This window comes from Dryobates pubescens, chromosome 8 (genome assembly GCF_014839835.1).
Source record: "Dryobates pubescens isolate bDryPub1 chromosome 8, bDryPub1.pri, whole genome shotgun sequence".
In the NCBI taxonomy this organism is placed as follows: Eukaryota; Metazoa; Chordata; class Aves; order Piciformes; family Picidae; genus Dryobates; species Dryobates pubescens.
In genome coordinates, this window is record NC_071619.1 from 22,546,709 (window position 1) to 22,571,014 (window position 24,306).

Sequence of the window (24,306 nt, forward strand, 5' to 3'; positions counted from 1 at the left end):
AACTTTACATTTTCCTTTTGGTTGATACATGAAGACAAACTAGCACAAATTGATTTATTTTCAAATGCAAGATCATTCAGCAGCCTGCTTTCACCTCACAACTGCACAACCTTAGCTTCTCTCACTGTTTCGTTTCTCTCCAACCTTGACCCATGTTATGATCACACTAAGTATCTGAATACTGCTCAGGAAAAAAAATTAAGGTACTTTTCCTGAAATAACTAAGAATCTATACTCATTCTGAAGATTCCTCTTGTGGGCTAAAGATTACAGTACTTCCAAATTATTTCATGGCAATGCATGAAAACAGCTCCCCTTTCAAGCTTGTGTATTAAAGCAAAACTAGGTTGTTCAGATGATCTTGCACATGCACAAAACTAAGCTGGCTGTAAATGACAGATTCCAATCTTGTAAGAGTTGTTATACTATGAGGCATGTCTAATACTGAGTTAATAATAACAACTTCCACCCATTAACACAAAAATCCTGTTTTAGCACATGAAAAAATAAAATTTTATCATCTGAAATGACTTTAAGTTTGCTTTCATTTTCTGGTGCAGAGAAGCCTCTCCTTTCAGGGCCTGTAGTAGCAACGGGTAGTAAACAATTGGACAATTCTTTTGATGGTATTTCACTTACCCATTCACAGTAACTGAGACAAACAACTGATAATACACATTTCTTAATGTACATTATGCTTTCTAGCTATTTCTTCTTTTCCTATCTTGTACTATGTCCAACTGCTATGTAACAATGGGAATATGAAATTCACTATTATCAAATATCAGAGGCCTCCTAGGAGGGGTTGATTCTTTGTCTGCTTTGTGCAACAGTTTAAAAAGCCCTGTTCCAATATTCATTGGAATTCCCATGATGATGCACTCAGAAACACCTAAGGAAAAAAAAAAAAGACATGTTGAAGATCTAAAGAGTAAGGATTTACAAAATCATTTTCATTTGCCTACTCTGTATGCCCTGCCTATCAAAGTCTTCTTGGACCCTACAGATAAAAATCAAGGTCTTGTAACTAGCTGAAGTAAATTTTATGGTAATCAGATCAGTATGTTATTGAATTTGTGTTAAACTCTAGATTGGAAAAACTCAACCTAACCCAAACACCTTCTCTAGTGAGGAAAATGCTTCAGAAGGTTTGCTTTTGGATATGACACATTCCAATTAGTACCAATAACAGAAGGTGCAAGGCAAAGCAACTCTATGACCATTCTCCAACTCAGTGCTAAGACTTCAGTCAAATCCGGCCTAGGTCCCTTGACACCCCAGCAACTTCCCAGTGGAAGAGACATACCACTACTTTGCATTTTCACAATTCAAGAAGTGCTTGGTTTGAATTTTAAGATATAGTCTGCTCTGATGGCTATAACACTTTCACAGCAATGCACTGGCACATTTATATTCCAGATCTACTTATGTATTCAACTTTTCCAAAGAACATTCCACATTAAAAGCAATCTACCAGACACCATTGGTTTCTTTTCTTGGCATGCTGTTATGACCCAAATGACACATATTCTCAGGAGTGTAAGAACATTCCTAAAATTACAGATTTAAGGAAATAAGAATAAATAGCTGTCCCTTTGAACAGCTAAAGAATGAAAATCTATTTGCTGAAAATTCAGGAGAGATTTTATTGGTAATTGAAATGTATATGAATGAAGATTCTGTACCTTTGCTCTTAGACTTCTACTACACATTTTCCAACATTATGGACTCTAAAATCTTGTGCAACATAATTCTTAGGAGTCACTATTTATTTAGGCCCCTAAAGCATGCAAGTTACAATCAATAAAGGAAATGCCTAACTCCTAGCACCTACAGTTGACTTTGAGTACACTCTAATTTTCCTTGGCAACATCTAGGGTTTTTTTTCCTAGGATTTTTTCCCTATAGAGATGCAAAACTGTGAGTGTAAGAGTCACTTTTCATAGCAACTCAGAGAGATAAGTAGTGATACTCAGGTAAGGCAGCTGCACAGCACTTTTTAATGTGAGTATCACCTCTTCAGTTTAGGAAGACAGACAACAATTTTCTGTTCTGTCCATTCCTTTTCCTTATTTGAATGAAAACATTTTTATAGAAGACAACATGAAAAGATCTTTGGTCTCCACATTATTCAAAACAAAGTTTTTATCAGCTCAGAGAGAACTCTGAGAAAACGTTTTCTTTTCCTTACTGTCTAAGATAGAATCAGTTTCCCATAAAATTTTTGCTTTAATCATTGGCACATAATAATTTATTTAAAAAAAAAAATCCCACCCATGTGGAATGCTGGACAGCTAGAAAGTGGCAGAGTACTTTTAACAGATTTCAGCACTTCAGGAAATATACTGTCCACAAAGCACTGTTTAACATTGACTACACTAAGACCACCTGCAAATACAATCTAGTACCCTCGATATAATATACTCCTATCTTTGTACTTCACTAGCACCCAGAAACTCCAAACAAGCAGTTACAGCTCCAGGACGTAGCCTCACATAAACAGATGAAGAGGTTGAAACCTATTTGACCTCACCTTTTCTCTGTTTAACCTACGAGATAGAGGCTTGTTAACAAATCACTCTAAAATGTATCTAACTTAAAGGAGAATGAAATCTGGCAGGAATGGAGGTAAAGGAGTTTTTCTAGAAACTAAAATTCAGTTCCCAATATTAGAGTACATCGCAGAAATGCAAAGTTAAGAGGCTAACAGAATGGCTAAACTACTAGAATTTTCTGTTTGGCTGTATGGAATGTGTGCATGCACACATGTATTTTTAAACTTCTATCAGATTCCTTCATGAATTCAGTGACAAGATGATTCAGTAGATGCTAATGAACTTAGATTTCTCGAGACATGGATCTCCTCTGTTGGTAATGGAGCAGGATAAACAAGGCTTCTAATTAAAAAAAACCAACACAACTTTTCAGCTGTTTACATGAGAACTAACTGAAGAGGCCATGAACTTTGCCCTTATGTTTATTACTATTCACAACTGACAAATTACACAAGCAATCATTATGCACAGTATGTTATTCACATATGCTGAGACATGTATATCTTCCTATTTCTTAGTAGCAATGAAAATGAAACCTACATACTGAATGGGGCACTAGATTCCTTAATCAGCCCCAGGTGATTTCAAAATTAAAAGAACTGAACTACTAGTATCAGGACAAATTTTCTGGAATTGCACTGACCTGGCCAGCCTGATCTAGCGTGGGGTGTCCCTGCCCATGGCAGGGGGGTTGGAACTAGATGATCCTTGTGGTCCCTTCCAACCCTGACTGATTCTATGATTCTATGTGGTGAGCAGTAAAACTCAAGTAATAAAAGTCTACCTTAAGAAACATCCAACAAATGTCTAATTGACTTCAAAATCTCCAACTGAGACTAGAAGTAGAGAAACATTCACCAAACTTCTAGGGTCAAGTATGGACTAGCTTTGGACCTGAAGTTTTTGACATTTAAGCTGAACAGAAAGCTTAGCAATGGAATTTGCAATACCTACCACAAACAGAATCCTTCTGTCCAAAGTAGGCAGCATCAAAGAGATGGTCTGCAGTCTTTTCAAAAGAAGCCAGCATCAAAACACTTTCCTTCATTTTTGCCAGTCCAAACCTAGTAATGCCCAACACTTCACCCTTGAATGATGGAAAAACACAAAGAAAGACTCATAGTAGTGGCTGAAGGTCAGTTCTGTGTGCTAAAGAAGCAAATCAAGTGAAAACATAAATGTAGGTTTTATTCTAATGCACAGAAGAAACAAGTAAAAAGGGTACTAGCTATAATACAGCACTGCGATAATACGCTGCTTGACAAACATCCTGAAGGTTAAGAGCTTCATAGTAACCAATATCTAAATAAAACAGAAGTGATTATTCCTACACAACAGAAGCTGTTAGAAATGGTTAATAGACTTTTTTAAGCAGGAACATTGTAAAGACTGAAAGAAGCATGTCCATGAGAAAAAAAATCCCACAGAATTATAAACCAGCTTCCATGTGGTTGGAGAGCACTACACTGAAGCTACTGCTTATTATCTACTGAAAAATCTAACTTCAGCTGCCAGGAGATTCCAGATGTTAAATCTTCATTTTTTCACTCTCCAGAAAAAACAGTAATTAACTTTTTTAATTAATTTGGCTTGTTTCTGCCTCTTTTTCTAACATCCTGATCATAACAGACTGTGCACAGAAGCACAAGTATAGACAAAAGAATGCATGTGAGGGTGACAGCAAGTGTAAAGCACTTCACTCTGATGCCTTTTTCCACTACTGTGTTGCAGCCACACACAGCCAGCCCTGGGGACTGCTGCAGCTCAGTACAATGAAGCTCTACAGTTTTGGGAGAAGTCAGAACTCCTTCATCCACATAACTCAAAATTAAACCCTTGCACTCTAGCAGGCCAAGTGGAAAATCTTACTTCACTGAGCATACTCAAATCTAAAAACCACATCAGATGGAAGGAAAGATAGTCAATAAATAATGAACAGGGATGGTATACTAACAACTTCTGGAAGACTGTTCATACTCTATATGTAATCTGATTCTATTTGTAATATCTGTGTCCTCTAACTCTTTTAAATAGTGCAGCTGCTATGAACCACACCCCATGTAGTTTTCTGCCCAGCAAGCCTTAAATTGCATGCATGGTTACCCAAACAATTTATTTCATACCAAAAGGTTTAGGATTCCTGTTTCCAATATGAAATTACAATTCCCTATATATGATGTCAACTTGTTTTCGGTCAAAATACAGCTTGTCCTCTGTCCTCAACCACTTGATTAATCAAGCATTTTGTCTGATATACAACAGTACTTTGTCAGTACCATCTATAATTATTTTAACCTGTAACTGATTTCCATCTCCTTAGCTCACCCATGCTTCTCAAATATGGTAATAGTAATTGGTATCAACAGGCCAATGCACCGTTTAGAAAGAGCAGGGTACAAACCTTGTAAGTCATCAGGTCAGACAGCAACATCACGTGCCTCCTGTCAATGCTCATACCGTGGTTCACCATTGTATACTGAATCTCATTGATAATGGTTGTCCGAGCAGCTTCAATTCCCAGTGTCTTCTCCACCTACACAACAGATTATGTTTGACTAATGAAAAGCCAAATGCCTGAAGCAAGTATATGCTTGGAACATGCATCATCTGATATCAGCACATACTTCATTTCCACTGCTACCATTTTGCATTTCTCCGTTTTAAAAGTTTATAGAAAAAGCTTCTCTAAGTGAACAGTGCTGCCAGTCGAATTATTCTCTCCTGTTAATGCATTCTGACAACTATTAGTGAAATCAGGTTTGTTTAGGTATCAGCTGCTGTATCTGAACACAAACAATGCACTTGTAATAAAGATGCTATGGGGGAAAAAACCCCTCACAGTACCTGTTTAAACATTACCTCATAAGTGTTGTTGGAGGACGTTTTTGTTCCTTTCACTCCATGAGTAGCCATAACAGCTCGCAGATTATCACCTTCAACTAGAAGCTTATATTTTTCCTTTCCACTTTGTTCATCAATATGAATGACAGCTCTGGAAACCTCTGGTATACCTTGCACTACAACCTTCACAAAATAAAAGAAGTAGTAACTTTTATACCGCATTACTGTACACATTGAAGAATAGTCAATAGTCTTTGTCAGCATTCAAACCTATTTAGAAGCTGCAGGCTTTGGAGTAAATGCTCAGTTAAAATAGATATGAACTAAGATTTCCTGCTCTTAGATACACTGCTCCCAATGCAACATTCACACTGTACTATAAACTTTACTCACTACCTACATTTTCCATTTTATGCTAGATATCATCATACTCAGACCTGGGTCTCAGAATGCTGGTAGATCTATACAATGAAAAAGAATTAATAGGGTTCATTTATCACTATTTTTAAAATCCAAAGTAGACAGAGTTTACCCAGAAAGCTGCAAAAATGCCAAATATATTTGTGTAGCCTAATTCTAGATGCAGCTGGAAAAAGACACAACTTTCATACAACTGCTGCACTCAGAATGTTTCAGGAGATGTTCAAAGGCAAGCATTAAGGCTTCAGCTTCATTTATAGAGATTAGTAATGGAGGTTTAGTTTCAGCTGTAAAGCACCAGCATTACAGGCTAAGAATTATGGATTCAGACTATCCTCAATGTCAACACTGGCAAGAATTAATTTTATCCTCCACCACAGAACCCTATGTTACTATTACTGATAACCTCCCACAAAACATGAGACAACCTGTTTTTACCTTTGGTAGTTCTTCCTTCAGGGACTGCAATACATAGTACATTGAACTCTTGCTGTTTTCACGTGGGGTCACACATACAACTGCTTCTCCATGGACAGCAACATCCCCAGGCTTTACTCTGAGTTTAGATATGCAAATAGAGTAGCGCACAGTCTCTGCATTCACCTGTGGCAGAAGTCAGCCAGCAAACATCAGGGAACCTCTCTCAGCTTATATAAAAATGCTCAAATACATGCAGCAGTCTTTCAACAGAATATAAAGTATAATTTAGAAAAAACAAACAAAAATTGTTACTCTCCAATGTTGCATGAAATATTATGCTGAGGCTATCAGTCTGTATTTCACCTAATGGACAGAAATGGCACCCTTGTATTTATCAAGACAGCAGGAAATGAATGTCTGTTCTCTCATTCCCAAATAAAGGAAAAACTATTCACTTTACAAGCAAAAATGGGGGGCAAAGGAAATACAGATGTCATGTAGTCAAAGAACATCCTTCATCCACTTTTTTCTAACTTCTCCTGGTCCAATTTCTGTTTCTGAGTCAGGATTAAGAGACACTTTGGAACTCACCCAAAGCAGATTTTGCATAGGAATTGAGCATCTCACCTCTAATCTCAGTAGTCTAATGCGCTCTAAAGACAGCTTCACTAGGATGAAACAATCATCTGGAAGAAACACTTCCTCAATGTATTCCGAAATCTTTAAGAGACAAGGACAAAACACTTAGTGAGAACTGTTAAAATGCCCCGTCTGCAATTAGCTAATGTTTACATTTTAAACATTTTCAATAACACAGTTTTTCCTACCTCTCCTAATAAAGTTTTCTCAATTCTTCCTTTAACCAGACGGGCAAAATCAGGATCATCATCTTTGTCCAACTGTGCTGTTATAATAGGGGTGCTGCAAAGAATAAACACACACACACAAAGGAAATCCTCAGATAGCTTACAGATTGCAGTCTGAATTACAGCCTGCCTGTGGAATTTTCTAGAGACCATTTAATATGCTAAAGAGACCTTCAGCTTCCTCAGGTACGTTAAAAAACTGTTTATGTAAAAACCCATATACACACAAGATTGTAAGAGAATAAACTGGAGACTATTTTCATACACTAGTCCAGCATTATTTTAAGTATGGCTTCATGGATACCTAGTAGTAGGCATGCTTTAACTACCACTAAACACTAGAAAGTTTTGCAATATAAACTTAGTAACCAATTCATTTGATTTCCAGAAAAATAAAAATATCCCTTCTCTAGCTTCAAGTATCATGGTTGGACAGACAATAGATTTCTTCTGTTTCTGTATTCCATGGATTCAATGTTATTTAGTACATGTATTACCGAGAACAGGGAAATACTATCACAGACTGCAAATTTACCCATCAAGTTTCACTTAAGCAAAGGGGGGAAAAAAACCCAACATAAGTACCTGATAGCCTTTGAAGCATTTATGATTTCTTTGATCCGTGGCACACCTAAAGTAATGTTCATTGAAGCAACACCAGCAAAATGGAAAGTCTTCAGGGTCATCTGTGTGCCAGGCTCACCAATACTCTGTGCACAAAGAGCTCCTACTGCAGAACCAGGCTCCATCTGTGCCCTGACAGAGAAATTTCATTTAAAAAAAAAATACAGAAAGAGACACATAACTCAAAAAAGTGTAAAATGCTAAGCAAGCAAAGAAAGAAACTGCTCTTGTAGATATGAGAAATGTTTTAATTTGTTTAAAAATCAACATCTAGAGGAGACGTTAAAAGGTCACCAATACTCAAGACACTGGTCTCATGCAAATGAAGAAGATATCCCATTATGCAGGCATTCCACAGATCCACTGTAACATCCTTAACAGAAAACAACACACGTCTCTTCTTTCTAAGCATTAAGCTGTAGGTTCAAGATTCCCTATTCAGCAAAATTCCACACACTAATATTTCCCAAACTACCCTTGTATGTTTTAGCATGAGAGAGCTTTATTAAGTCTTCTTTAAGAAATTACTATGCAATTAGTTTTTATTCAGAACAAAATCCTGATTTTCAACTTATTCATAAGTCCTATACTGATGACCTACTTTCCTTTCATGTTCTGCCTGTAATGGGCTCATTCACACATTTGCCCATTTCTAAACTTCCTGTACTTTGAAAACTGGTTGTCCTTACAGCACAAAAAATGAAGAGCACTACGCTGCTTTAAACTGTCAACAGATTATAAGAAATTAAAATGTCCACACCATCACTATCTTGCTAGAGAGTGACAAAGCCCCAATCAAACAAAAGACATCTACCAGTACATAATAGATTCAAGGACGTGTTAGCATGAAGTGCAATGTAAGTCTTCAGACTGTGTACATCAAGAATGATTGACAAGATTCACATGGATTTCAAAGTGATCTGTAAAAACATTATTTTGCATGGACTCCTTGGAGGTTTGAACACTCTCCTGCAATATGGGGAGGAAGGGAACATAGCTGTCTTTAACAAGCCCACCTGTAGATGACAATGTCTTCATTTTATATGTTTTTTTTGGGTTAATTTTTACATTCTACCTTTGTCTTGCAATGTTTACATAATTTGGGCCAACTATTTCTTATTCTTTATTTGTACTGCATTCAGAAAAGAACCCATGTTCACACAGGAAAAATAGCAAAATAGGCTCCTTGACTGCAAACAAAGCAAGAGGCAGGAGTAGGGATAAATTGAGAGAAAACACAGGTTAAATATTCACCTCATATATTTGTCCCTACAAGTCTCTAGAAACTTCTCTAGTTGTGTTGGAGTAATCCTATCCAACTGATACAAAACTCGTGGCTGAAAAGAGATAAAAAAAGAGTTAGAAAGGCAATAGCTTATGAAGACTTAAAATAACTACATAATTACCCCTTGAAATTATTTACCTCTGTTGTGCCATTGTCATTAATACCATACTTGTCCCTAGTTTTTTTTATCTTCTCAGAAACACCTTTGATGAACTTTTTAATTTCCTGAAATTACATTAAAACAACAGTAAGTAAAGATATGGTCTTCATACTGAAGTCTTCAACAGTTAGTTGCTCAGAGGTTCAAACAGAATGTTTACAGTAAAAAATCTGTACTAAATCAACAATGCACAACATGGAAAGGGGAACGTCAAAACTTAAGACACAAAGGTACACTAGAATTTAGCAAACCAGATTGACTCTTATGTAACTACAAATTAGCAGCAGTACCTGAGGAACACAGTCACACTGAATAAAAGCATCTTTCCTGAGCACACTCTGAAAACCAGTAACTTGACTTTGGTTGATCCTTCTTTCTCTCCCATCACTTAGTGAAACTGACTAAACCCAATCTCTGTATACTGACACAAACACATACTTATTCATTTCTCTGCAGTCAAAATAATTCACTAGTCAGAGAAGTGTGGCATAAGAAGTAGTATACAAAGGACACCTGCTGGATAGATTTCAGAGATTTGTGATATATTTTATTGGAAGAGGTAAAAGAACCCAACAGACTCAAAACTGATATATACAAGTCAGTTGCTACCTAACAGTTACGTAACCTCTCTGCTGTGGACAGGTCGTGAAGGTAACTGCATGTAACTTGTAGTAGTATCTAAGCCTTTCACTCTCTTAACACGTTTACCCAAAGTAATTTTAGCATTCTTTACTGAAGAATAAATTGAAACAATACTGCCAGGAAAGTATTCAACATTTCTCTGAAACATCATTCAGGCACTATGCTTTGGATACAGATATGCACACTAGAAGTCATGAAACAGAAGGTCTATGATTAAACTTATCCATGAAAGGGGACTCAGTGCAAGTCATAGGTCTTTCCTGACCTGGGTAATTCTATCCTATCCTATCCTATCCTATCCTATCCTATCCTATCCTATCCTATCCTATCCTATCCTATCCTATCCTATCCTGTCCATGACCATAACACAGGCTTATCAAAACCAAAACATAAACAAAAAGCAAGAGGAAATCCTTCCAATCTACTTCAACAATGGCTTAGGAAAGGAGCAAATAGTTTGATTTTTAGCATTCTTTTAAACCCTTTCTGTCCCATTAGCCCTGCCTGACAACCAGGATGATGATTATACAGTATCACCTGTTCTTCACACTGTACTGGACTCCTTCCAACCACTACCATAGGCAGACACTGAAAATTACTTGCTATTTTTAAATTTGTTTTAAACACCTGAATTCATAAACACTAGTACACCACTTCTATTACAACCTAACAGAATCCTCAGGTTCTCAAAGTAACAAAATTTTTACTGACATTTAAGGGTATTTTCTGACAATATATTTATTTTCTGTGAATATTAGAACAAAGTTCAAATCAAAGAATTGACAACAGAAGTGTGCTTCTGGAACAGATGCTTCAAGTTGTTTCCCTGCTTAGATGCACTCACGTATTTCTGCCCCTTTTGCCATTAATTAAATAGTTTGTCATTTTAAAGTTTTTTTTCACTCCAAAGTCTTTGCATAAAACTCATAATTCTATTTATTTCCTAAAATAAGTGTTGAGTAATAATGTGGTATTGCAAAAATTAATCTTCTTAGTGCAGATACATTAAAAAAAGAAGGAATATTTTCAGGACTTGCAGAACTTCTCCAGAACATCCGATCTGGAGAAGAAAAACTATTAAGGAGAGATCTTAAAAAGAAATTCCATCTTGAAATTCCATCTGTGTTTTACACAGAGAGAGTGATTGCCCATTGGAATGGGCTGCCCGAGGAGGTGGTGGAGGTGTTCAGGAGGAGACTTGATAGGGTGATTGGTTTCATGGTTTAGTTGGTTGGGTGGTGTTGGATGATAGGTTGGACACAATGATCTTGAAGGTCTCTTCCAACCTGGTTTATCTATTCTATTCTATTGAAAGTCGTTTCTTTTGTGGAGAGGTAAGAAAGGAGGAACCAAAGAGGAAGAAGACACTAACTTCCTCCAGTACACTGACGACTAAGTTCTTAGAAGAAGATGACCTACTCACATAAAACCAGGGGACAGTAATACGAAACCACATGACCAGTACCACCTTCTCATGACATGAAGAAAGGGCAGGCTTAAGACCAAACCAGCATAGGATGGCAAATAGCATTATGGCAAAGTACTTCTTAGTCAACTTTTCCTGTTTCGTAGTCTCCAAGTACAGAAGTATTCAAAACCATTTTAAATTCTCATTATATATCCTTCTGAATTTTAAAAATAAGCTACTAAAATCCTATATTATTTCCAGGCAGTGGAACCAAGAAAGAAAGGTGATAATTAAAAGGTGTACCTCTGAAGAGATTTGTTTTCATTGTCAAAAGTTTTATCCATGCACAAGAACTAATAAGAGAGGGAATGACCTATCCCTCTCAGTTTTCAATGATCTGTTGGCAGTTTAGCCAAACTATGAATTAATTTATGTTACCAATAAAAAGAAAACGTAGCTCACTTTTCGCTGAGCCTATCTCTATGGGGCTATCACCATCCACATAACACTGTCCTCTAAGAGCACGGCTATGTTACTTCCAGAGTGAGCTCAAGAAACCATTAGTTTTTTCACATAGTCTAAATCTGTGAAATCTTTTAGTCTTGACCTGTTAAACGAAAAGGCACCAAACTGACTGAGTAAGCTCTGGCTCACCATGGGCCTTGTTGGCTCCTACAGAGTCCATGTTCAGTCAGAATAGCAGTTCAGTGCAAAAAGCCTGGCCATGCAGGCATTTGCATCATGTTTCCCAGCACTGAAGCTAGTGCACCATTTACACACCTGTATTATAATTTAACAAGCAGTAATGTATATATGCTAGTCAGTTACTTTAGCACTGTACACACATCTTTAGCTAGAAAGCACTAACATTAATGCTCACACAGTGCAAACACATGCTACAATTACCTCATTATATTTTTCATAACCTGTCTCAGTTAATGTCTTCAAGGATGAACAGAAAAAAAAAAGAGAAAAGGAAAGAGGAAAATGTAACAGCATCTGAACTTTAAAATCTTAAACTAATTACCATTACAGTGATGTGCTTCCATAATTAGTAGCAATCATTCAGATTTTCCTGGTATGATTAAAAAGATGTACACCTCAAAGAACTCAAAGCTTCATCTCTAAACTGTAGTATTAGTGTATTGCATATTTTTTTCCTTCAGAGATGCAGTTAAGATTTACAACACATTTCAAGAATGGGTATGATTGGTTTTTTATAACTCCATTCCAGCAATGGAGTTGCAAATCAGGTGTATATCCTACTGCTTACTAGTTTTGTTACCTACTGCTCTGAAGCACTCTGATCTATTTAAAAGCAACCCTTCAAACACAGTTCACTAAATTCAGGTTGTTCTCATCAGTGCCAGTAATCAAGAAGTTCATCAAGGTAACAACTTTGTGTCCAGAGGCTGGTTAATTCTGCAGTTTTTATCATTGCCTCCCAAAGCAGCCTTAGGTGTACCTGCCCTTATGAATATTAAAATGGATTAATACTCTTTCAAACAAATTGACTTCTACAATGACTGCAAGCAATCATGTATATGTTCACTCATCCTTCAAACAGGCAAGTACTCCCCAGAAGATAAGACCCATCCAGCAAAGCACTTCCTATGACAGAATTTTTTTTGCTGGATTAATAACATAAGAAAGCAGGGTAAGTAGGTGTAAAGCCTACAGCTTGTGTTTCTATTACAGGAAAATAAACAAATGAGTGAACACAGTAATTCAGACAGGTGATGACATCAAGACATATGCATAATGGAATATAAGACACAGTCCTAGTGTCTTCTTACGCAGAGTCAGTGAGTATCAATTAATTTCTGATGTCCCAAAGGAAGCATATAATTACTGTACCATCTTGCTACAGAGAGAAATTCTAGCAAGATCTCTCAGACCAGCAGCACCTTCTACTCAAAAATCACTACATTTTTTTCTCATTTCTGAAGTTCCTGCGGTGAGCACCAACAAACTGTACAGGAATGTATTACTGACCAAACTAATGCATAAAATTCAGCCACTGTTCCTACAGATTGTAAGACCGCTTATTTTAGTTTCCTTGATTTATAAGGAAAAGTTAATCATACTGTGATGAGGAATTGAGATAATTACCTGCAGAAAACTGTCCTGGCAGCAAAGAAATTCATTCTTCTTCATGATAGACTCGGATGTTAACACCAATTCATTTTTACTAAGGGCTGGTTCACTTCGGCATGGATACACAGCCTTAAGAGAAAGAAAATTATTTCTTCACATAAAACATAAGGACATAAACTTCATTATAATGACAAAGAAAATAGATCCATGTAATTGATTAACTATTCTTCAGTTTTGGTGGGGGTTTCGGCTGCTTGCGTTTTCTGAGATTTGTTTTATTTCTGTGACTTGTTTTATTTAATATATAGTACCAGGCTATTGTGAATAGAAGGTCCACACACGATTCTGCTCAACACACACACTCTTCTAATTCTAGCAGTTCATTACATTCAAATAGCAGAATCTGAACAGTCATCTCAGCAAAAGGCTTTTAGCTTTCAGGACAGGGGGAGATCAATGAAAAAGCAAACTGCAAAAGCCAAACAACTCTATTCTTCAAACTTCACAGCATATTCAGAATTATTTATCAGTCCTCTGGCCTAAGAAGCAGTTCCACACCAAAAATATGCATGTTTTGGCTTAGTAAGGAAATAATGTAATCCAAGTCCAATCTATTACCCAACCAAGCCAGCAGTAATTTCTCTAGTGAGTTGGCCATTAGGCCTTTTAGGGCCCTTCTGTGTCTAAGCACAGAATAAAATTCTGTTCTTCACAGCTTACAGTTTGGTCCTAGTTGCTCTGTTCTAATGTAAAAAAAAACCACATCTGTAAAGCATGATCACTCAAAAGGGTAACTGCAAAATAAATTCTTCAATTGCAACAATTCTCCCCATAATTTATTACTTCCTCCAACATGTTTATTAATCTTTTCACATTCAACAAAGATTTCAGTGATCCTTACTCTGATATTGTCTAGAACTCTCTTGAATTCCAGTGGTTCATCCTTCCCTTCCATGGCTGCAGGATCCAAGCCATCTCCTCCATAAATAAACTGTATAATGTCACCAGTAGAACTTCTGACTGTCAAATCATACTGTGAACAAAGATCTTCAAGTGATTTTACTAGTCGCCTCTGAAGGAAAGAAAAATACATACAAAATAATTAACTGTGAAAGGCAAGTAAATGGGATCTTTTAAAATAAAAATGGCTATTTTGTACAAAAAGTAAGGAAACTAGACTCTGGAAATAAATCTGACAGAGTGATTAACAGGCACCAAAACCTTTTTTAAATCACATATTATCCTTAGGGCTTTCCTGTACATTCCCCAGAGCACGAAAGCCAACAATAATAAAATAAAGCAACGACACAACTCTCCACATTGAGAAACTCCATCATATAGGAAACATAACAATTATTCTAGGCTGATGAAGAGGTGTGGACTTTGTCACATAACATTCATTATCTCCCAATTGCATTTATTTATGCATATGGAAGCAAAAGTAGCCAATGATTGTTCTGACAAAGCCCCAAAAGTTCACCTGTCAGAACCACAAGGTGCTGTTCACAGGACCATAGGATGTTAGGGGTTGGAAGAGACCTCCAAAGACCATTGAGTCCAACCCCCCTGCCAGAGCAGGACCACAGAATCTAGCACAGGTCACATAGTAATGCATCCAGACGGGTCTTGAAAGTCTCCAGAAAGGAGACTCCACAACCTCTCTGAGGAGTCTGTTCCAGTGCTCTGTGACTCTCACAGTGAAGAAGTTTCTCCTCGTGTTGAGGTGGAACCTCCTGTGCTGTAATTTATACTCATTACCTCTTGTCCTATCACAGGATGCAATGAAGAAGAGCCTCTTGGCACCCAGCCCTCAGATATTTATGAAAATTTATAACCCCCGCCCCAGTCTTCTCCAGACTGAAGAGCCCCAGGTCTCTCAGCCTCTTATCCTCTGCACTTATCCTTGTTGAACCTCATTAGGTTCCTCTCTGCCCAGCTCTCCAGTCTGTTCAAGTCTCGTTGAATGGCTGCACAGCCTTCAGGCATATCAGCAAAGCCTTCCAGTTTGGTATCGTCAGCAAACTTGCTGAGCAGACACTCTGTCCCCCTGTTTTTCTACCAGAGTTAGCTACTTCTCTTACATTACATAATTTTATTTGGAAATCCCTTTGATACCATCTTCCTTCCCCCCATCTCCCAAAAAAGAAGGCATGCTATGAAGTACCAGTGCTTAAAACCTGTTCTATCAAAGCAAGTAACATCACTAAAGAATATAAATGGGCATTCATTAAGGAGGAAAAAGGTAAGATGCTGTAACAGTTGTTTGGGGTTTTTTCCCCCTTATTTTTTAATTCCAAAGTCTGTGTGCTATAATTTATTCATGTAGGCTGCAAGTTGAAGAAAAATATTTTTCATGATTATAAACACATTATTATATTTGCATATTGCCACTTATAGTTACACACACACACAAATATGAGTGAGTTTGAGAGACAAATGGTCTAATTAGTCATCCAGACCAACAGACATTTCAATCTTTGTAAAGTTATTTGCATATCTCTGAGCATGCCCCCAGCCCCAAATTATCTTGGCTTTTGTCCTGCCTTTTATACTGGGAAGTGACTACTCATAGTAGTAAGAAGTGTTGTTGGGGGGATGTTTATTTTCACAGACAATACAGCCAAAGATACTAAGAACTTCCATTACTTGAAGACCAAGTCTATATTGTCAAGGGGCCTGTTACCCAGAGGACAAATAGTAAAATGGAACTTCAATCATATTTCTGTAACCCAGACAATCTCTTTCAAATAATCCAAACCAAGGACTTGTGCTTTCTGCTACTTGTTGCTGAAATCCTGTATCTGAAAAAGCACTCACAACTCCATGTTATAATGTACGGACAAAACTTCTATCATTCACATGGGTGTCTAGAGCACACACCACATAGAAAGTAATAAGCATGTAACTGTACCACTGCCTGAGGTCTGGTTTTCAAACTTCATGTCTCATGGAGGACAGTCACATATTTCACAGAATAAATTACTCTGTTACACAAAAACACACACCATGTATGCACTTCTCCCTCACCTCTCACCTCCACGTGCACATAAAGAAATATACTCCTTTTATAAGGCTGATAAAACCCAACTCCACTGACACTTACCTGCATATATCCAGTTTCAGCTGTTTTTACAGCTGTGTCAACCAGACCTTCTCGACCAGCCATTGTATGAAAAAAAAATTCAGTGGGAGTCAATCCAGAATAGAAGCTATTAGCAACAAACCCCTTTGCAGCTGGGAGCTATGGAGAAGAGCAGGGAAAAACAAGTTACATTCAATGTACATTTAATATACATGTTATCAAAAAATGGATTGTATGTCATCTAAATTCTTTCATATTCTTAACAAATACATACCCAAACACAGAACAACCATTTCAGCTGCATTTAGCTTTGAAGTTCAATGTTTGTAATGTAGATCTGAACAAAGACTTCAAAACCCTTGCTTTGCTCTTCTGAACTAATCCTCCTGCAAGCCTTGTCATGCTTCTAGTCGTTCCTTGCAAACACTACACCAACTACTAACACTTCAGCCTTCCTTAAAGTTTCAGAAATTGAAAGGGTGATAAGAATGTTCATTTTGCAATAGTATAACAAAGGTATCTGCAGTGCTGAAAACTAAAGAATCCAGAAAAAAATATGAATGGATGCATACCAAACTAATTATTTTTAACTGTTTGCTCTCACCTGAGAAGAGCTCTTGCCAAAAGAACTTTATGCAGACATTCCTTTATGTCAAATAACACAAACCTGCCTCCATGATCACATAGAAAAACATATAGCCTACAGAGAGGTTCATCTTGGACTACATTGTACTGTTATTTAACTAAATCAGCACAAAAGCTCTAGTTAAAATTTACATTTTCCTTTCTCACCTAACCTATGAAGTATTTTTAATTCTTTAATTTCTTCAGAACAGAAAAGATTTTACATTACATAACTCAGAAATTTCTTTAATTTCTTCAGAACAGAAAAGATTTTACATTACATAACTCAGAAACTGAAATTTAGTGACATTGACGTTTAGTGACAAATGACAAATGCGAGTGCCATGGCTACCATCTGACACAAGCTAACACACTAACAAGATTGATGGCTGGTGCATAGAATCTTCTCTTCCCATCATTACATTTCAGATCACAGTTTAAAAAATTAACTAATCTCACTGAATTACATTAACAAGTGATTGAGACTCCTAATTGCTTTATGTAAAACAGAATTCAAACACAGAATGTTCAAGGTAACCCATGATGTCTGTCTATTCTAGTGGGGAAAGAAAAATCTAACAGAGAGGCTTGAGAATGGTTTATCTGGCATGTTTCAGCTCTCTGAATACACATCCAGCAGTTGTCCTGAAGAGTCTTAGTGCAGTGAAACAGAATGCAAGAGAAACAAAGAAATAATTTTTAGAACACTTAAGAGAATTAAAAATGTAGAATCAGACCTATTTCAATTTTACTAAAAGAGAAAAGGCTGAACAAGGCTTAGATGTAAAAATTTAAGCTAACTAGACATCCTGTGGCAATTCACAACACTACACAAATGACATTCAGAAGTGATTTCTTTACAGTAAATTTCTTTGCAGTATTATAAACATACAGAATTACCTTGGAATGCTTCTCAAAATGAGGCAAGGATCTGTTCTCAAATCCATCAGGAACTCGGGACCCACTGATAGCCTGCTGACCTACACAAGCAATCATCTGGGATATATTAATGAAGGAGCCTGAAAAGAATGAAAACAAACAAACAAACAAAAGGGTCACTCATAGACGTGGAATATCCTCTGATGAGCTGGCTTCACTTCTATGAAGATCTATTATTTGCCTTTGTAATTTGTCACAATTGCATTTAGAACTTCAGCAGTTGAAGCTTTTCTGTTACTTCTCCTGTAAATTTCAGCATTTATGCAGAGTGACAACTAAGTTAGTCTATGATACAGCTAAAAACTAGTTTACAGAAATTTTTTTTTTGGTCATAAACATTCATGACACCACTGTTTGACTATTCCTTGTATCATCTTTTTGTATTATGGACTGTGTTTTATACAATTGCTTCACAATTTCTTCAATAGACGTATTTTAACCATGTTTCTAATGAAGGGTTGAGTGTCTATGAATATTCCTAAAAGAAATTCAGTCTCAGAGAATTAAATCATTAATTCAGAAGTTTTATTTGATGAACATCTTTGCAAACAGTACCTTCCCCCCCCAAATTATGCACTTAAGAGTTCAGTATTTCTTTAGGAGTACTGTATGCCACGCCGAGGCTTTCCACACTTCCTTAGAGACAGATAAATAGAGTTAAATGATTACTTCAGATTCTCAAAGGATAAGAATTTGAATATAACCCAAATATTTACTACACTGGTGACTCTTCAGAAACAAAGCAGCAAAGATGGCTTTAAACACGTTAGTGTCAATTCTTAATTTATCATTTACAGTTGATTTTAGTATGTGATACTTTTTACTGACGAATGAATAAAAGTTTTAAGAACAGCTGAAGTTCCAATAGGATGTTTTCTCAATTTGCACTAAAACTGTCAAGATATAAAAAGTGGCATATCACATTGATTCTAATTAACTATACCCAACCCCTACTTAGTGAGAAGAGTAGAATAAGCGATAAAGATAGAATAGTAATTTTGAGAACAGTGGTGGAGTAAGCTTTCTACTTCGAAGCTTAGCTATCCCTACCTTTAGAACCACAAAGAGCCATGATAAGGGGACTGTTGCTCTTGTCCAGTTCTCTCAGACAGGCACTGCCAGCGTGATCTCTGATGACAGAGAGTTCTTTAAGGATTAAGGCCTGAAATCCAAGATTTCAGAGGTTCAGCACTCATGAAAAACACAGTGCATAAACAGTACTTCAGTAGCCAAAAGAATTTAAAGTATCATAAAGAAAACAAGACATTGCTTTGGGCAAAATGTAACTTTAACCTAAAAAGTTGGCTGCACAAGCAGTCTTTGTTGCGGTACGACAGGGATAGCCAGTGACATGAGAACCTCTTCTGTGTCACTTCAAACTGGAAAACTATGCCAGTACTTCACCATAAGGTGGGATTTTCTGATTGGTTCTAGTTGGATTTTTTTTTTCTTTCTACTTATTTAAAGGTAAAAACTAGATGTTGTCCAGCCAAGAAGACCAATGAAACCACTGAAGACCATGAAAAGAATATTTTGCAGCTGGCTTCATTAGGTCTGTAATAAGCTTTCGGGCAACACTAACTACTCCTCGTGACAACTCCTACAGGAAAGAGGATTTTTACCCAGCATAACCAAAGTCTGCTTAACATTTTCCTCCCAATAAAGGGCAAGCAAACACTTGCATATGAACTGATCTAAAGTAATGCTTCGCTTCTTGGATTAGGTTCTTCCCTGTTACCATTATTTATTCACTAAGCAAATACTGATAAATATAATTAATCCCATTTACCTGGATAATTTTGTTGTTTTATATGTCACCCCAATACATTCAACATGGAGGAAGGGAGGATCTCAGTTTAGTATTTAGCTAATGTTTTTAGATGAATATAAGCAGCTAGATATTAAGACTAAACAGAATCAGTTCAAATTGTGTCTCTACGGTCCCCATTTATTCTATTTGCTCATATTTTTAGGTTTCAGAAGACAACTCTGAACTTCACAATTTTCATGAATATACTCCAAAATTATACTGATAAAGATTACAAATTTTACCTCTAGTGTCTCCTCTGCAGTACAACCAGGCTGCTGCTGTAGCTTGCCAGTGTTCAGAGCTTCTATATACTCATCACATTTCTTATAGCCAGCATTCAGGAGCTCATACTTAGCTTTCAGCAGACCCTGCCCAGGTGTTACATCACCAATTCCAATTGAAAACCCACGATTAGCTATTATTAAAAAAAAAAAAAGAAAGAAAGAAAATATTGATAGCTCAATCTCATACAGATAAAACAAATTAAACCTAGGAAATGTTATCATTGCAAACTTTGTTATTTCCTTCCATTATGTGATTATGATAAGCACAATCAGCTGTTTCACCACTTATGTCAGCTCACAACTACAAAGACTTACAAAGATAGACAGGAGCAAGTCTGGCTAGTCGTGACATGGCATCTGCAGCTTCTACCTGTCCCCAGTCTCTCAGCAAGATGTAGAAGATATTGTTCTTGGATCCTGAACCTAAGGTTCCTTTGTCCATGCTGCCACTCATTAACTCACTGTTTTGAATTGTGACATCTAGGAATAAAAAGGCAAAAAATAATTAAGTGGTTTTCTAAAACATTACCCAGTAATCTGTTATGAACTAAATTTTCAACTCAGATTTCTGTTCATGAAAAGAGCAAACCCCAAATAGATGTTTAATGCATCAGTGTAAGTGCATGAGAAACTATGTAAACAGAACAGCTTATGACCGGAGATTAACAATTTAAGCTAAAACGCATTCCCCTTCCTCCTTTGAAAGTGAACTGCATCCAATTCAATACTTGTGAGGAACACTGTGAATAATTATTTTTGTTTAAAAAATTAAACTCAGCTTCATCCATCAGAATAAAGTCTTCAATCTTATGTGCTGGACTCAGATGTCTATTTTAAATTACAAGTAACATTACCATACTAATATCCATCTTGCCTGTAGGTCTGTACAGACTATCCCTTTTAGAGTACTTCCTTTTGTTTCATCAGGAACTTTCAATTTCAAGCACTGAATCTTCTTTGTAAGTTATTTCCTTTAACCAATTTAAAAGTATCTTCTGTACACGAACATTAGATGTATTTTCTAAGAGAACAGTACAATGTATCTTCATCCTCAACTGCATTATGCACGTTTCAAAGAACTGGCTTATGTAGATGGATCAAATTTAAGTGGATCTCAATCTTTTTGAATCAGAAGTCACTGCTTTGCCACTTATTACACACAATCAAAATACGATACCAGGATTTCCCGAGACTATGAAGAATTTGCAGAAAACTTTCTGAAGCAAATTACTGTTGCTTCAGAAATTAAGTTTCTTCAGAGAACTAAACAGAGCCACTAATGAAATTTAAAAGTTTTCTGCAACACCTGCTACTGCTGAACTCCTACATGCCTATGTTCACACTTATGGGCAGGCTGAAAGCTATTGTGCCACCATGTTTATGACCAACTTTGCAACCACAGAGTAGTCCTGTGTTCTAAAGAAATTGATGAGTCTACTGTAGCATAGATCTGAATCCTAACTGGCAAATTCTCTCACCAACATTGTGTGACAGAATTACTGTATGTCAGTGGCTCCTTCTAGGTTCCTTGATTCCCACTTTTGAGTGGCAAGGAACTGAGCTAATCCTTCCTTCTCAGGTTATCATCCAGTTGCTACCACATGAATGTTAAATAAGCAGAGCCTTGCTTATCTCCTACAACCTCTCAACACTGATGCTTTATATTCAAGTTGCCGCTGACTTTTCTAACTGGTAGAATACAGATGGTTTGATATTCTAGGGATTCCTATCTTCCCTACATATCCTAACTCCTTTCACTATTTAACTTCTAATCCCTCTATCAGTACCCTCTCTTAAGACGCTGAATTACCCTCTGCACAACCACTTCCCAAGCTTCTTAATTTTTATCTTTCTCATCTTCAAACAGTACCACAGAAAGCCTAAAATCATACACAAGGCATTTTTTTACAAGAAAATATGAAAGTATTCTCTTTGGTGTTCAGCATGAATTCCACTTTTGAGAAAAATGGCACAATTTTGTTTTTCATTCCAAGAACACTTATGTGAAGTACAGTGAGCTTATCAGCAACAAAGTCAACAAAAAGTAGCTACAATTTTTTTGAAGACTTCCAAAACACAGCTTTAGAAGTGTCACTCACAAGAGTCATTGTAACATAGGTCTTCTCCTTTACCACAATACTGCTTGCCCTTGGTTCGTAGATTTGCTTTCACAGGACAGTGATCACTGGGTTTGAGAATTAGACTGAAAACCTGTTTTCCTGTCCAGAGTGTTACAGGCTTAGAGAAACAAATGGACAAAAAATTAGAATTACAGAGCCTATGCTACAACTACAGAAAAACAGCAAGCAAGAACTTGATTGTAAAATTGTTTATATTCTATAGAGCACCTTTCTATACTGAACTTTACTCTTAGAAGTGCCTAGCAGTATTCCTTTGAATAGCTAAATATTATGCACTGTTACAGATATAAAACCACTGACTGCTGAATGGTTATCCTTTACAACGGGTATGTGCATGCATTTAGAGAAATATGCTCCTCCTCTACTGCTTCCTCTTACTGTCCTGTTCCCCTTTCTGATATGAGAAAAAAAAAAAGGGGGAAAATTGTAACATTTATAATTCCTTCTTTATTTCATGCCTTTGGTTTAAATTTTTCGAAGTTTAAAGATTCATGTAATCATGTGCTTCCCTCAGCTGTAGTTAAATGTAAGTAACTGTCACAGATAGTGCTAAAATTATTAATTTGGAGTGAAGAATCACTGCTCTTGGCTATTAGCAAAAGTTACAAAACTCACATTGGATATTGCCCATAAATGCTCTGACCTTGCTTTAAATTAGTTTTTTTCGCTAGCATTTCAATTTAACTCCCTGAATTTCCCTAACATTTCACTTACTATTTTGAAATTGAGTGTTTAAAAACTGTATACACCAAACTGTGTACACCAATATGTAACAGCAAAACAGTACTTAAGTTTGCAAACATACCAAACTGTCTCCAAACAATACTGTTTCCCACAAATACAAAATTAATCAGACACCCTTAAATGCCTGGGAATAAAGGCTTAACAGACCACAATCTAACAAATGATACTATAGCTCTCCTCAAGTTTGTGGCAAATAGACAAATATTCTGCCCTTCACAGTAAATATTTTGTGTATGTGAGGTAACAAAGGAAACAACAAAAACAAACCACTCAACAAACTGCAGGGTTAACAACTAAAACTATTTCCCAGGTTTAATATCTCCATTGAAACCTAGAACTGTTCAGCATTTCTGTAAATTAGTTGAGGGCACCCAGGCAATAACATAGTTTCTCTACTTAGCCCCCTATCAGCCTGCACAGCAAGTAACAGGGTGGTTGCTAAGAAGGATCTATCTTCTACTGACCACTAAGAGACAAATGTAGTCTGTCACATAGTAGCAGTGTATCAGCAAAGCTATGTTTGAACCCTAAAGGAACCCTTGTACATGAACTCTGTTCAGCATCACAAACAGCTTCTGCATAGCTTCGATGCTGAATTCTGATCCCTGCACTTTACAGTTTATGAATACAACATCTCATACAAAACTAAGGTCAGAAAAAACAAGAACTGTCTCTACCGAGAGCGTCACTGGGTCAAGAACACAGCAGAGGAAGGCTTAATAACATTAAAATATAATTTGACACACCTTCAGAATTGCCGGAGGTGGAAGACGAACTTTAATCTTTTCATCCTTGCCAACCAGGATAGAAGCAATAATCTGACAGGCTTTAGCACGATCAAAAAAGGTATCTTTTAACGTGAGAAGATAGGCACCTAGAATGAAAAAAAATTGTGACAGATCAAAATGAGATAAAATTTAAAACCTATTGCATATTCAACACCAATGATTTAATTCTAATACTAGTTAGCTACTTACTATGCAATATGACAGTCATTTAGACAGCTCCAGAATCTTAATTCCAGAATCTTAATCCTTTCCAGAATCTTAATTGCTCAATACTTAAGTTTCTCAAAATTAGAACCAATGCACTTCTATAATCTACTCCCTCTCACAAACTCTATCCCATAGGTATAAATAACGCCTTGGCATTGCTTTTTGAACAATTACTTTCTTATATTTATTGGGCATTTGCCAAAGGACTAAGGAAACTTGAAGACACTTACTGTTGGTTATAACTGATTTGGGATTAATGACTTTAACTCCTGTACCATGATCATAAGCAGTTTACATTGCCTACTTTAACACATACGAAGGTCTCAATCATTCATTTTCTCAATCAGAGAAACACTGCAAAAGGTAGTA

The 24,306-nt window shown here is 36.7% G+C and overlaps 1 protein-coding gene across 2 annotated transcripts in view; it reads right to left on the reverse strand.

Moving 5' to 3' along the window:
* Positions 1–435: 435 nt before the first annotated feature.
* Positions 436–24,306, reverse strand: part of POLR3A (RNA polymerase III subunit A) — a 33,770-nt gene continuing 9,899 nt past the window's right edge. The window contains exons 13-32 of one of the 2 annotated variants that reach the window (XM_054163484.1): positions 23,689–23,816; positions 22,157–22,295; positions 20,373–20,537; positions 20,016–20,188; positions 19,014–19,125; positions 17,925–18,043; positions 16,422–16,559; positions 14,220–14,390; positions 13,334–13,447; positions 12,128–12,163; positions 9,150–9,236; positions 8,981–9,063; positions 7,688–7,858; positions 7,064–7,157; positions 6,864–6,956; positions 6,255–6,419; positions 5,415–5,579; positions 4,957–5,088; positions 3,510–3,642; positions 436–892 (exon numbers count right to left, since the gene is read on the reverse strand). In XM_054163484.1, the coding sequence (XP_054019459.1) occupies positions 744–892; positions 3,510–3,642; positions 4,957–5,088; positions 5,415–5,579; positions 6,255–6,419; positions 6,864–6,956; positions 7,064–7,157; positions 7,688–7,858; positions 8,981–9,063; positions 9,150–9,236; positions 12,128–12,163; positions 13,334–13,447; positions 14,220–14,390; positions 16,422–16,559; positions 17,925–18,043; positions 19,014–19,125; positions 20,016–20,188; positions 20,373–20,537; positions 22,157–22,295; positions 23,689–23,816 (2,567 nt within the window). In that variant the 3' untranslated portion in view covers positions 436–743. The remainder of the gene's footprint in view (positions 893–3,509; positions 3,643–4,956; positions 5,089–5,414; positions 5,580–6,254; positions 6,420–6,863; positions 6,957–7,063; positions 7,158–7,687; positions 7,859–8,980; positions 9,064–9,149; positions 9,237–12,127; positions 12,164–13,333; positions 13,448–14,219; positions 14,391–16,421; positions 16,560–17,924; positions 18,044–19,013; positions 19,126–20,015; positions 20,189–20,372; positions 20,538–22,156; positions 22,296–23,688; positions 23,817–24,306) is intronic. The other variant, XM_009897614.2, reaches the window with a different exon arrangement.